The sequence below is a fragment of the Alexandromys fortis genome, unplaced genomic scaffold (genome assembly GCF_014885135.2).
Source record: "Alexandromys fortis isolate MF-2015 unplaced genomic scaffold, M_Fortis_MF-2015_v1.1 scaffold_12, whole genome shotgun sequence".
NCBI classification, from domain to species: Eukaryota; Metazoa; Chordata; class Mammalia; order Rodentia; family Cricetidae; genus Alexandromys; species Alexandromys fortis.
Window position 1 is genome coordinate 19,626,848 of NW_026067937.1, and position 14,464 is coordinate 19,641,311.

General features: G+C 47.0%; 1 protein-coding gene across 3 annotated transcripts in view; it reads right to left on the minus strand.

Moving 5' to 3' along the window:
- Positions 1–272: 272 nt before the first annotated feature.
- Gnpat (glyceronephosphate O-acyltransferase) overlaps positions 273–14,464 on the minus strand; it is a 29,081-nt gene continuing 14,889 nt past the window's right edge. For 2 of the 3 annotated variants that reach the window (XM_050147017.1, XM_050147019.1), the window contains 13 exons: positions 13,091–13,218; positions 12,657–12,732; positions 11,699–11,850; positions 11,454–11,584; positions 9,789–10,012; positions 6,450–6,692; positions 4,725–4,804; positions 4,049–4,189; positions 3,060–3,159; positions 2,886–2,979; positions 1,929–1,990; positions 1,207–1,330; positions 273–559 (listed from right to left, as the gene is read on the minus strand). In XM_050147017.1, coding sequence (XP_050002974.1) covers positions 553–559; positions 1,207–1,330; positions 1,929–1,990; positions 2,886–2,979; positions 3,060–3,159; positions 4,049–4,189; positions 4,725–4,804; positions 6,450–6,692; positions 9,789–10,012; positions 11,454–11,584; positions 11,699–11,850; positions 12,657–12,732; positions 13,091–13,218 — 1,562 coding nt within the window. In that variant the 3' untranslated portion in view covers positions 273–552. The remainder of the gene's footprint in view (positions 560–1,206; positions 1,331–1,928; positions 1,991–2,885; positions 2,980–3,059; positions 3,160–4,048; positions 4,190–4,724; positions 4,805–6,449; positions 6,693–9,788; positions 10,013–11,453; positions 11,585–11,698; positions 11,851–12,656; positions 12,733–13,090; positions 13,219–14,464) is intronic. The other variant, XM_050147018.1, reaches the window with a different exon arrangement.

Below are 14,464 nucleotides of genomic sequence, written 5' to 3' on the forward strand. Positions count from 1 at the left end.
TAGACACGAACACACACAGCCCACAGGTAACCATACACAATGTTCTTAATACACCTGTGTTTTGACTGGGACCCGCATGAAGCTCAGGAGAGAACTCTGTCATGCTCATGCTCCCAGCTCCAGGCTGGGCTGTGAACACTCACCTGGGTCCCCTCCTCAGCCTATTTCTGCACAGCTGAGGGGCCAAAGCTTCTGCTGTACAATTTGTCACATGCTGGCCTGAAGGTGGAGCATGTGTGGGAAACCGCGTGGCAGTGAACAGGGGCCTGAGCTCTGCTTTCCAAGAATGTTTTCAAAAGCTTTTATTTTAGACACACAGTTGACATGAATGCCAGCAGTCATTGTGTCAGAAGATCACACTGACGCTCTCACTGACCATTTCCTCCTCTTGGCAGAAGTACAGCTCACAAGGTCTCGGAGACGGAAAACACATCCTTCTCTCTATGTCCATTTGTGGCAGTGAGTCCTTTTGACTGTCATGTGGAACTGGATTTTCCACAACCGCTTCATGATTACTAAAGTTTTGCAGTGACTGGTTTTCCTATGGGTGTTTTACATCCTAAGATAAAGAAACAGCTCATGAGATAATAGCAGTCTTGCTTGTTGCTACAGCTCTGTTGTAAGGCTGTGGTCCACTCTGCAAGGCAGGCTGCAAATGCTGAGACCCCCACTGATCATGCAGCTGGCTCCTCTTTATTCTACTGACCATTACAAAGCCAGTGGCTGCCTTTTCGAGGTGTTCCTCTTTCTCAGCCTACAGCATCCAGAGGGCTCTTAGCTCCACTCTGTACCAGACAGTGTGTGATTAAAGAATCCACCACACATCCTCACCCAGAGTATCCCAGACTTCAGAGGGACAGTAAACATCACCGCAGATGCGTAAAACTGAGACAGGATTGCTCTGAGTTTGAACCCGCTCTGGGCTACAGAGTGAGTATAGTGAGGGCTAGATCAACCGGGCATCCAGTATAAGACCTTGCCTCAGAAAACAAAAATAAGGCCAGGTATGATAGCATACACCTTTAGTCCCAGCACAAGGAGGAAGGGGCAGAGCAGAGGCAGGCAGATCTCTGTGAGCCTGAGGCTGGCCTAGTCTACATAGTGAGTTTGAGGCCAGGCAGGGCTACATAAAGATACCCTGGCTCTAAAACAAACGAACAAACAAGGAGTGACAGCTCAGTGGTTAGGGACACTTGTTGCACTTACAGAAATTTAACAGCTCCTTGGTTCTCAGGAATCCAATGCCCTCTTCTGGCCTCTGTGGATACTGCACACGTGTGGTATATATACACACATGCAGGTAAAAATATCCACACAGATAAAATAAAATCTTTTATTAAAAAAGGAAAAACGAAAGTCAGAGGCAGAACAGAGTCAACCCACACACACAGCTGCACACCAAGGACTGCATGCTGGTCCAGATGAGGCCTGGGCAGCTGACTGTGCTGGAAAGCACTGTCCACTTTGCATTCTCTTGCTGAACACTTTGCTACACCTTTTTTTCTTTCCCTTTTGGCCTTTAAAAGTCTGTTCTTTAAAAACTGTAAGCAGTGTATAGCATTGTGATACCCTTACCATTTGAAAATCTTTTTTCTCAGTTCTTTCCAACCCCCACATCTGTTTGTCCCCTCCCCCCCCCTTTTCCCTCCTCTACCCTGTTTGTTTTGTTTTTTAAGACAGGGTCTTGACCTGGAGGGCCTGGTACTCACTATGTAGCCCAAAGCTGGCCTTATACTCACGGCAGTCCTCCTGCCTCTTCTCCCAAGTGCTGTGATTGGCACGTTTCCTCAAGGAAACTCTGGCTTATACTCAGCTTGTTTATATTAGAATCTACAGCTGCTCCTTCTGATAAGCCTACTCATGCCGCAGCATATGCTAGTGTCTGCACAGCAGGAAAATGGGTCTGCGTCCACGATAGCGGCACTTACCAAGCATTTCTTCTAATTTGCTTGTGGCAGACTCGTTCACACTAAACACGACGCTATTATCTCTAAAGAGAAGGAAAGCTGGGTTACTTACTGTGTGGACAGACAGCCACTCACCACAACCTCTTCCTGACTCTACGTTCTGTCACGGGATGTTATGGGCTTGCTTTTCTTCCTTCAGGCCTGGGGACCAAATCCAGGTCCTCACACATGCTAGGCCAGTGCTCTACCACAGCCCCAGGCAAAACCACAGCTCCAGTATGAAGCAGGTGAAAGGCTTCTTGGATACATAACTATGAGAGTTTGGCTTCAAGATAGTGGTTCATTCAGGAGATGCTATAGCAGTGGTTCTCAACCTGTGGGTAGCGCCCCTGGAGGCAGAGTGGGAGGTGGTATTGAGTGACTCTTTCATGGGGTCCGAATATCAGATATTTGCATCACCACTCACAGCAGTAGCAAAATGACAGTTATGAAGTAGCACCAAAATAATTTATGGTTGGAGTCAGCACGAAATGAGGAACTATTAAAGGGGCGCAGCATTAGGAAGGTTGAGAACCACTGCTCTACACACACACACACACACACACACACACACACACACCACTCACACACCTTCCTTCTGATCACATAAGATACAACTGTGAGTTTGGCTTCCACTTTACCACTGGGATACTGATTCAGTTAGATCTGTTTCTCTCCATTCACACACGTGCATGCACACACCCACACACAGTACCCTACACTTTTTTCTCTAATTAACCTAGGAAATGCAGTCTGAGGTTAAACCAAAACTAGGCTAGGGTATGTTCTTAATTGTGTGACGTGCAGGTTCCCCGAAACTTGCACTGATCTAACCCTGAGGCAAGAGGAAAGGTGGCACAGCACTGTGTGTCCTCTGTCGCTGGGTCTCGGGTTTCAGTGTCACTCCTCCCCTTGTCCCCATTAGCACCTGGTACTTACACCTTCTTCTTTTCTACCACCCCCAGTCTCACGAAAGCTGCTAAGGCATTTTTCTGCAGGTCAGAAGACAGTGCGTCATAACACTGAGAGGCACCTGCAAAGAGGAAGAGGGCGAACGATCACTCCTGTTCTCAGCTGAGAAGCAACCCCCCCCCCCCCAGAGATGTGACCAACCTCGATCCAGAAGCTGACTGGTGAACTTCCTAGCTGCAACCAAGTACTGTCTCTCAGTAAAGCAGTCCTCTTCTTCATGCAAGAGGTATTTGGAAAGTATCTGGTTTCACGAGGGAAAATGAAAGGAACACAGAGAAGAGGTAGCCAAACACAAGAGCATGGTGGCCACACTGCCCTCACTAACAACCACACCCTCCACAGCCTACTTCTAATCGTCAGCAGCTTTTACAACTAGAAAAGAACAGTTTGAAATGGCATTTGTTAAGAGCTGAATTTCTCATCTCAGCTGACTGCAAGAATCACTTCCAGTTTCACATCTTGGGTTGCCCAGGGAGAGAGGACCTACTGCTTTTGGCTGTCTTTCTTTCTGAATGCAGAGTGCAGGCTCAAGCACTGGCTGATTCCCAGTTTATCAAGTTCCCATCCCATGCTAGACTTTGTGGGAGGAGGTGGACAAGGTCACCTCTGGGATTACAGTCCCAGTTCCCACCGTCCACCCACCATCACAGTGCTCAAAGCCAGCCTATAAGACACAGATGCCTCTTCTGAAATGCCTGCACACCCCAGCATTTGCCTTTCAAATTCCCTCCCTTCCTCCCTCCCTAGAATCCTGCTGCAGTGCCTAAAGCCAGCTCTGTGTCCTCTTCTGGGTTGTCTGAACAGGACCTTGCTCTTGTTCTTCCAAAAAGCAGAATGAGTGTTCAGTGACATTAAAGCAGAAGGCACTTAGCACTATGTATCCACACCTAGCCATACGAAGAACACAGGAAAACAAAGCATGACTGTAATTCTGAGTGCAATCATGGGCTTACAGGGGTGCTACCCCCAGCTTATGACAGGCCCAGCTTGTCCCTGAGTAGACACGGAACTTATCTCTCTGGGACCACCATTCACCTGGCACACGATCACCCTTCACACCGGAAGTAATTTCAGGAAGAAAGTCTTATGATACTGATATTGGTGTGCACAGAATCTGCAACTTCACATACCTGGTATGAGTCCACAAAAGGTTTAAAGAGCCCTATGAGAAATTCTAACACAGCGCTCCCTTTGTCTGTGATGATGATGTCCTTCCCAGCCATCTGTATAGCCTCAGTTTTACACAGCAAGTAACAGCCTTCCTCAAAATCCTAGGGAGGGACAGGGGAGACCAACCACATACATATGACAGTCCGTGTACCCTCAACGTCACTAGTCCCACAGGTCCCAGAGCCACCTGACTATGAACTGAAGCTGGAAGCGTTTGTTCCAACACTCAAGTGCCGAAGCTCAAACATGTAAATAGACAGCGTTTGTGAAGCTGTAGCCCAGACAGACACACAGACAGATGCGCACACACATAGACACACTACAGATGTTCTTCACTTGACAATGCAACACTTTCTTAGATGTAATCGCAAATCCAGAAAATCCCCCAAGTGGAGTTAGATTCAAGCCCTGCCAGCCTCATCTCTCTCACCCTGAAACCTAGAGCACCGTCTGTCTGTCTGCCTTTGCCCACACCAGCAAACCCACAGACCACACGGCTGACCCACTGCCAGGCAGGACCACCACAGGCCCAGTCTCAAAGAAAACGTGCTGCTGTGCAGAGGCATGCTGGGGAGCCTCTCTGTCACTTCTGGAACGTGCACTATGGCATGCCTGCTCTGGGCGGTCAGAACTTACCCTGAGTGTGTTTTCTGGGAGGAAGATGAACTCATCTGAAAACACGTTGCGTAGGAAGGAAAAGCAACTGAAGACATCCTCTGGAAAGAACCCATTTCACAAAATTAAGGCATTGCTTTTGATCTTATAGCCCTTCAAATGTGTGTGTACGCAGGTAACAAGGAAATAAGTGAGTCCTTCAAGGAAGCTCAAGTCAACACAGTTTATCTGAAGGACAGACTACAGTCAGCAGAGTTTAAACAAGGCCTCAAATCCCTCAGTCTAGAAACAGGCATGATGCCACCACCTTTAGAAATTCCTCAGAAGAGGGACCTCCTTCTGAGTAGAGAAGGAAGGGGCTCATTTCCCAGCTTCCCCCATTCCCCTAGCTACCATTTCTTCACTGTCATCTAGCACTCTGTGAACACCCAGGTCAATCACCAATTATTCATGCACACACCAAGACCGACTTAAGGAGATTCTCTGGGGTGAAGCCGCATGACCCTCAGGTAGACATAACTCATTTCAACTCAGTGTGATCTAATACCAAGTACACTGTACAGTGATCGTGGTGGGGTCCCATCTGCCTCTGCTAGGGCTGTCCCAGCAGAAAACTGCAGCAGATCAGGAGCTGGGCAATGGTGTTCCCAATGCAGAGCCTCTCTAGGAATTGCAGGGCTCTCTGGACCTAATCACCCTTATATATAAAAGGCACAGCTAGTGTTAGTTTATTGTGTGTATATGTTTAAGGATACAAGTATGCCACAAACACGCATATGGGAAATCAGAGGGCAACTTTCAGGAATTGGTTCATGATTTCCACCTCATTGCAGACAGAGCCTCTCTTGATTGCTGCTAAGTTGAACACTCAAATATTGCTGGTTTGAAAGCTTAGGGGCAAGTCTCCTGTCTCACTTGTAGGAATGCTGGGCTTCATATACAGGTTACCTCACCTAGCCTTTAACATGAGTTCTAAGAATCTCAACTTGGAGGATGGAGAGATGGCTCAGAGGTTAAGAGTCCTGGCTGCCCTTCCAGAGGTCCTGAGTTCAATTCTCAGCAACCACATGGTGGTTCACAACCATCTATAATGAAATTTGGTGGTCTCTTCTGGTGTGTAGGCATACATGCCAGAACACTGTATACATTATAAATAAATAAATCTTTAAAAAAAAATCTCAACTCAGCAATCAAGCTTGCCTAACAAACCACTAAACCATCTTCCTAGTACAAAGGTATAGTGCAGATCAGGGAGTCACTAGGTCTTTCCAATTCTGAAGTTTTATTTTTCCTCTTAAAAATTTATTTTCATTTTATTCGTATGCATACATGTATATATGCCCTGTGTATGCAGGTGCCCACGGAGGGCAGAAGAGGGTGTTGGCACCCCTGGAACTATAGTTGTTGGCAGTGTTAAGCTGCCCAACACTGATGATGGGAACCTAACTTGGCTCCTCTGGAAGATCAGATACCCTCTTAACCACTGACCCATCTCTTTTGTTGTTGTTCTGAAACTATATTTTGCTACATAGGCCAGGCTGGTTCTAAACTCCTGGAAGCTACTCCTGCCTCAAACTTCTGAGTAGTCGGGGCTAAGCCACAAGTTGTTATACTTTCCAACTCTAGACCTGTAGGCTGGCAGGGCAGCATCCTTTATTAGAACAGAGGGGGCTTAACACTGCTCCCTTTCTGGCACTAGAGGGCCAGGCCTCTTTGGAAATTCAGGGCCATGCTCCTAAAAGTTACCTTTCCTGAACCCAGGTGTCATCTGCAAGGCTACAGCTACTAAGGAAGGACGGACAAAAACATTGAGCAGCTGGTTCTTGTAGGCCGAGCACATGAGGAAGGTGATGTGGTGGAGCACAACTCCTTTGACCATTTCTGAGCCTTCAAAGTCCACTTTTAGAACCACCCGGTCTTTGACAAGGCTGGCCAGGTTGGAGTGCAGAAGGATGCTGGATTGGACCACTTCCTCAGGAAGCTGGTTATCTACAGAGAGAGCAGCAGAGGAACTCAATGAGAAGGCAACGTCCAATTCCACCACGCTTCCCAGAACCTACGGGAAGTAAGTAAGTCAAAGCAGCAGACTTATATGATCAAACATACCTTCCTTCTGTCCCAAACTGAAAAGCCAGCTAACATGCCCACACTATCTGTGGGTCACTCAATGCCAGCTCCTGTCCCACCACTCCTTCCTCATCCATGAGCTAAGCTCCACTCTGCCCTCACCTTCTGCAGATTGCCTATCAAAGCCACAACTCCAAATTCCCTGAGTACAAGTTCTTCCCCTAGGATTCTTAGCAACCCGTGTTGTGTCCACGGCACTCAGGTGTACTCCACTGACCCCAGCACTAGCTCCTACACCCAGTGCCCTACCCTACAGGAACCAGGGGTTATACTCTAGCTACAGGACCTGTGATTTTCAATTTACACTAATTACTGTCACAGGCTCCCGCCCCCAAACCACCAAGTTCACAACACAGTGAGTAACTCCAGTGACAGGTGTGTGTGTGTGTGCAAAGATCAAGGGACAACTTTTGGGAGTCAGCTCTTTTTTTTTATTTTTTAATAATTCATTTAACTTTATTTCATGTGCGTTGGTGTGAAGGTGTCAGATCCTCTGGGACTGGAGTTACAGACAGTTGTGAGCTGCCATATGGATGCTGGAATTTGAACCCGGATCCTCTGAAAGAAGAGCCAGTGCTCTTAACCTCTGAGCCATCTCTCCAGCCCCTTGGGAGTCAGCTCTTCTAACTTAGTTTTGAGACAAGCTCTCTCTACATTTTAAACAATATTTAAGTGTATGAGTATTTCACCAGCATATAAGCACACCACATGGGTGCAGTACCCAAGGAGGCTGGAAGAGAGTGACAGACGGTTGTAGGGTACCATCTGGGTGGTAGGAACTGAGCTGGATCCTCTGTGAGAGCAGCAAACGCTCTTAACCACTAACATCCTCCCAGCCCCAGGCTTCTCTTCTGGTCTCTTACTCTGCACTGTGCACTCCAAGTGCTCCTAAGTGCTGAGCGTCCTTCCCGCTGCCGGGCCCATAGCCCATTCTCCCGTCTCCTCCTCCTCTCATCTTGATGGTAAGCATGCTGGGATTACAGATGCACACAACCATGCCCAGTTGTTTACCTGGTTCTGTGGGTTGAATACAAGTTATCCAAGTTGTACCAATCTTGTGTGGCACACACCTATAGTCCCTGAACCTCCCTGGCCTTCCAGTGAAGTTTTTACTGAGCTACTGAGCTGTTCCTCTTCTTCTTCTTTTACTTTTTATTTTATTTATTTATTTTTTTTTTTTTTTTGAGACAGGGTCTTGTCATATAGCACTGGTTATCCTAGAACTTGAAAGCAGACTAGGCTGGCTGGAACTCACAGAGATCTGTTTGCCTGTCTTTCTGGAATGCTGAAATTAAGAGGTGTGCATGACTACGCCTACCTTTTTCATCTTCTTCTTCTTTTTTTAATTAAAAGACAAGGTTTTTCTGTGTAGCCCTGGCTGTTCTAGAACTCACAGAGATCTGCTTGCCTCTTTCTCTCAAGTGCTGGAGATTAAAGGCATGTACCACCACCGCCCAGTTCTTTTTTTTTTTTTTTTTTTAAATAAAGATGTGGTCTCATGTAGTCATGGTTGCCCTTGGACTCTTGATCTCCTGAGTGTTGAGACGACAGGCATGCACCACCATGCTTGCTCACTGAACTAGTATCAGAGAGTTAGAGAAAGCCCTTAGCTGCATACCAGAAGCAACCAGGCTACAAACACAATAAGATAAAGAGGACTGAGGATGCAGCTCAGTGTATAGAACATACACAAGGCCTTAGGTTCAATTCCCTGTACTGAAACAAAACCAAAGCTGGGGCTGAATGGTTCAATGAGTAAGGCTCGTGCCTCTACTCAGTAAACGTCAGCTCAATCCCTGGAACACAGATAAAAGTGACAGGAAAGAACTGACTCCGCAAGGTTGTACTCTGACCTCAACACCTCCCATTCCCCAGCAATAATTTTAGAAGCAACTAACTACATTGTAGCAAACTGTACACTTGCTGGGTATGCATATGATCCCAATACAGGAGAACTGTTCCAAGTTTGAGATGAGTCTGGGCTATACAGTGAGTTCCAGGTCAGCCTGAGCTATACAATGAGACCCTGCCTCAAAAAAAAAAAAAAAAAAAAAAAAAAAATTTGAGGCTTTGAAGATGGCTTAGTCAGTAAAGTAGAACATGCATTTGATTCCTAGAATCCACATAAAAGTCAGAAGAAGCAAAACACACCTGTATTCCCAGCTGAGGCTGGAGGGGAGGCAAGGATAAAAAGATCTTCAGGCTTGCTGGCTGGCAGTCTAGTCAAACCTGCCAGCTGTAGTAATGACATCTTTATGCTCTTTGGATTCTTTTTTTTTTTTTTGGGAGGGGGCTGTCACGCAGTTCCCAAATGAATCACACGAGGCTTATTCTTAGTTACAGACGTCCGGCTTTAGCTTGGCTGTTCTTGCCCACTTCATTCATTCATACTATCCTGTCTACCCTCTGCCTCTGTGCATCCCTGTTCTCTTACTTCTTTAAATCTGACTCTCACTCCGTGGATGGCTGTGTAGCTGTGTAGCTGGCCCTGACGTCCTCCTCTTTATCAGGCTACAACTCCTCCGAACCCCTACTCCCAGTTTTCTCCTTCTATATAATCTTGCTGCCTGCCAACCCCGCCTGTCCTTTCTCCTGCCTCACTATTGACCGTTCAGAGCTTTATTAGGCCAACAGGTGTCTGAGACAGATAAAGTATCGCAGCTCCAGAGTTAAACAATTGCAATGTATAACAATAGTAGCACACCTCCAAACAATATTCCCAACAGCCAGCTCCACAGTCAGCAGAAGACCGGGTCTCAAAAAAATGAAGCAAAAGTGAAAACACCTGTTGTCAATCTCTGGTCTGCAGCTGCCAAGGAAATGGCACTGTGGTCCTGGAGGCTTAGTCTCAAGAGTGAACCAACACACAGCAATTACTCTCAAGCAGACCCCTCCCTGGGCTTCAAATTAGGAAATGCAAAGGCTACTCTGTGAAAGACATGTATCCCATATACTTACCAGGCCAAAGCAGGAACCCTCCAAACACCTGGGTCAAGCCCTTTAGCCACAGTGTCTTCTCCACCAGGGTGTCAAAGTCCATGGATAACTGGTTTTGAAGGAGAATGGCAACTACCAGAAGCCATGGGTTCAGAACCAGGTTTTCAATTTGCAGAAGCTGTATCCTATAGGCGACTTCAGTGACAAAGGCGTGCACATCCTCGGACTGTTTCTGAGGGATGTATCTGAAAGGAGGGCACAGAGGTTACAGGTCAGCTATCGGGTGGGAGAGGGCCCCACTGGAAGGTGTGCCAGGCTCCTGCCAGCCGTACTCAGACCACACACTGGCAGCACTCCCTAGCTTGTATGCAGTGGAAATTAAACAAAAACATTAACTCTCAGTTCTAGGTAATTAGAAAAACAAAAACAAAAGCCCCTCTCTTTTTTTATAAACAGAACACATCAGTGCTACAAGCACAGCTGCTTGGACAGGGGTCTGTACTGCAAGAGCCACGTGGTCACCACTTACACTGTCCCTCCTGGGAAGCTGCAGACCTCGGAGAACTAGCCCATTAGCACCTGACAGCCGGCTGCAAAAGATGTCAGCAGGGGTTCCACAAGCAGCTAAGGAAGAAGGTCGTTCAAGGGGAAGGTGACAGCAGCACCAGAATAACTGGCCAGGGCTCTGTGGAGTGCATGGCTAACATCTGCTGGAGTTACAGTTGAGACTGCTGACCAGACGCCTCACTGCTGGGGAGCTGCTGGAGCTGCCAAGCATTTGAGGGCTACTGGGAAGAGGGTGTGTCTGCCCAACTCCCCAGGGGACTCCTCTAAGTAAACACAAGGCTTGGGATGGTGGGAGGGCTCAGTGGGTAAAGTGACAACCTGCATGTACCCACAAACATACAAAATTAAGTCAACTAATCTAATTGAAAGAATAATACAAATGCTCAGCTGTGCCCTGAACCCTTAGAGAACCTGGTGCGTCTGAAAACAGGGTGCTATCCTGCTCACTGCTACTCTGGACTCCTTCCTAGGGCCTAAAGCAGTGCTCCAGACACATCAGCTGGCCTGTGGTCGTGTCCACAGTCCCTGTGCATGAGCTTCTTCTTCTATTTATTTATTTATTTATTTTGGTTTTTCGAGACAGGGTTTCTCTGTGGTTTTGGAGCCCCCTGGAATTAGCTCTTGTAGACCTGGCTGGTCTCGAACTCCCAGAGATCTGCCTGCCTCTGCCTACCAAGTGCTGGGATTAAAGGCGTGCGCCACCACCACCCGGCTGCACGAGCTTCTTAACAATGGTGCTGTTTCTCCCCACTGTGAGGTCGGACCCCAAGGAGGTGCAGCAGACAGTTCTTTGGGTTTGTTTGCTATTCATGTAAACCAGGCTGGTCTCAAACTTGCTATGTAGCTGAAGATAACCATCAATTCCTGATCCTCCTGCCTCCATCTCTTGAGAGCTGGTATTATAGACATGCCCCACCACGTTGGCTTCGAACATGAGGTTCTTTAACTGCAGTGCTCCACTGATGAACATGGAATGCCAGAGCTTCCCTAGCGGTTTGCTAGCAGAGCTCAGGTAAGCCAAGGTTTGGGCTCAGAGGCCGTCAACTTAAGAGTCCTGATTCACACTTGTGGGTTTTCCTTCTCATTTCTGTGTCAGGTATTAAAACACAGGCCTTGCACCTTGGCACCAGGTTATATGTGCTCCGACTGAGCCGTCCCGCAGCTAGAGAGCGCAGTGACACAGGGTCTCCAAAGTAGACATGGATGCTTCCAAAGTTCTCAGAGAGAATCCGTCGAGCTTTCAACAACCCCTGGTGGCATCACAAGAGGGAGAAAGAAAACAGGAGCACATTTGTAAATGAGTGGATGTGTAAGCCAGGTATTCTCTACCCTCAAAGAAAACCAAGTTGCCTCGCCTCACTTACAGTGGTTGATTCCTTTGGCTTAGGAATTCCTAGAAGCTCACAGGCATACAGAGTCTCTTCCAATATTTTATCATAACTGATGCTAATGGGAACAAAGTAGGTATCAAAAACTTCTCTTTTAAAAAATGGTTCCATCACAATATTCAGAAGACCTGTGAACACAGGGAGAAATTCTGTACCATGATAGCGAAGAGCAGGGTACACAAGGCTCATACACAACCCATCAGCCTCCCTCCTTCCTTCTGCACTGTACCTACAGCCTCCACCCGCAGGGTTTAGAAGGCGAATCCTAAACCTGTCCTCAACATCTGCCATTCTTGGACAAGAATAAAAAATCTGTCACTGCCCAGCTGGTACTCAGTCTTGTTACTGATCCCACAATGAAAGGAGAAATAATCCATTCAGGAAGTCAGACCAGCAACAGACACAGCCAGCCTTCCAAAATCACACTCACACGACCTGAGCTTCTGCCTCTTACTAACTCACCCCAGCCAAACAGAGCACCGGGCATGGCAGTTCACACTCATCATCTCAGCACGCAGGAAGCTGAGGCAGGAGGATGGCAGCAAATGTGAGGCCAGCTGAAGCTACACAGTGTGTTCCAGGCCAGCATGGGCCACTCAGTGAGAAACAAATCAAATCATATATGTATACATATTAAGATTACAACCACAATCCATGTTTCCAAGCGAGTCCCCAAACTCCCTTAGTGATGACAGCAGGGTCTGCTCTTGCTATACGTACCCAGTGCTTTGGTTCTCTAGGCTTCTGCCTTTCCCATCCCCAGCCAGAACAAAAAGGACATCCAAAGTCCAAAACCAGCTAAACTTAAGGAAACAGCTCTATTTACAAAGAAAACAGCATCCTGTCAAAGAAGTATCTAGTTCTATTTGGTAGTTACAGTGACACCACATCTGAGGTCTGGGGTTAATATGCTTCTAATACATAAGGGACCTACCAAATTTAGGAGTCAAGGTCTTGGCTGAGCGACTCCTTGTCCCTTCGAGGAAAAATTCAACAGGAGCATAACCATTCTTTAAAAGAGAACACAACAGATACATAACCCATTGTCTACGCTCAGAATAACACAGGCCTCCTTTGTGTCCTGCCCCGCTCCCACCCCTGTGTGTGCTCTGGGACTGAACCTACGACCTCTCATGCCACTAAACCACATCCCAGCCTAAGAAAGGGCTTCTTCTGATGCCTGATCCCAAGTGCCCTCTGTCCTTTAAACAAACACCTGCTCACAGCAACTTAAACAAGGCCGCCTCTCAGATGAGGGACCACTGGGAGTGGGTGTGCTCCTTGAAGGGGAAAGACAGCTAGGGATCTATTCAGAAGCGAAGAGCCAGACAGCTTTGTGGCTCCAGGTCCCTGAGTGCCTGCATTTACCCGTAGCATGGTCTTCACATATTCGGAGAACACAGCCCAGTACAGTTTATTTCCACCAAAGGTGCGCCGCATGAAGAAGGCCCCAGACATTCTGAGTAGCTCACCGACCAATTTCATTCCCAGGAAATCTAAAACACAAGGAAGAGGTAAGATGGGAACAAAGATCTAGATGTAAACACTGTTGAGAAGTTCATGAATAAGACATGAGCCCCATGACAGCAGTAGTTACACTTGTGAGATTAACTCCAGAAAAAGAGCAGAAAGGTGCTGGGGAGATGGCTCAGTGGGAAGCCCTGCAAGCACCGAGGACTTGACTATAAGTCCCAGCACTGATGTGCCAAGCAGAGCATGGCAGCATACACTGGGTATGGAGGCAGTGACAAGATCTCTACAAGTAACTGGCCAGTTGGTCTAGCCGAATCAGTGCGCTCCAGGTTCAGTGAAACCCTGTCTCTAAAAATAAGGTTACCAATAGAAGAAGACACTCAATGTCAACCTCTGGCCCATATCCCCCCCATTCCAATGGCAACCTCTGCATCCTCCCCTACATGCTTATACATGCTCATACATGCACTCACGAGCACATCCATGCATGTGTATCCTCACACATGTACACACATGCATACAATACATCCACACAAAAATAAAAATGAAAACAAAGAAGTCTGCTGGGCAGTTATCTTGTACCTCTCTTGTTACCATGCTATTTATAAGCCACCAGGGACAAAGGCAATGCCAGCAGCATGACAACAATGTCAGAAGGCCAGTATCCACGGCCATGCTCTGAAACTGGTGCGTGGCATGTGCTCTCATACTCTGGAGCACCGGCTCTCCACTACCAAGTGAAAATATCAACCTACTTTTAAGGAAATGGCTTACAAAGCAGGTCTACAAAAAGGCAAAGGTCCTCCAGTAGTTTAACTAGTTTTCATTTTCCCTAGTTTTCAAATCACTTCCTCGCTGTCTGCTGAGAAGAAAGCACTTTTTAAGGCATGCAAGTCTCCATAGCTTTAACCTGACTGATTCACTACATTTATTAACACTGGAATCCCTACTTTCCTAGAGACTGTGAAAGGAACCAGTGCAGTACAGACTCTATGGATGAATTCTATAAAAGCATGGACACACATCTACAGAGCAGTGTGGTTTAGAGCAACAGCGCTTATCCAGTACACAACCACAGTGTCAGTTATATGAGACATGAACTCTGTATCAGTACAAAAATCAACCACGTGGCTGAAAGAACCAAGTGGAGGTATCAAATTATAAAACTCTCAGTTGGGTATCAGAGAAAAATTTCATGACACCGAATTTGGTAATGACTTCTTGGTTGACACTAAATACGCAGGGAATAAATGAACACACAGATTCCTT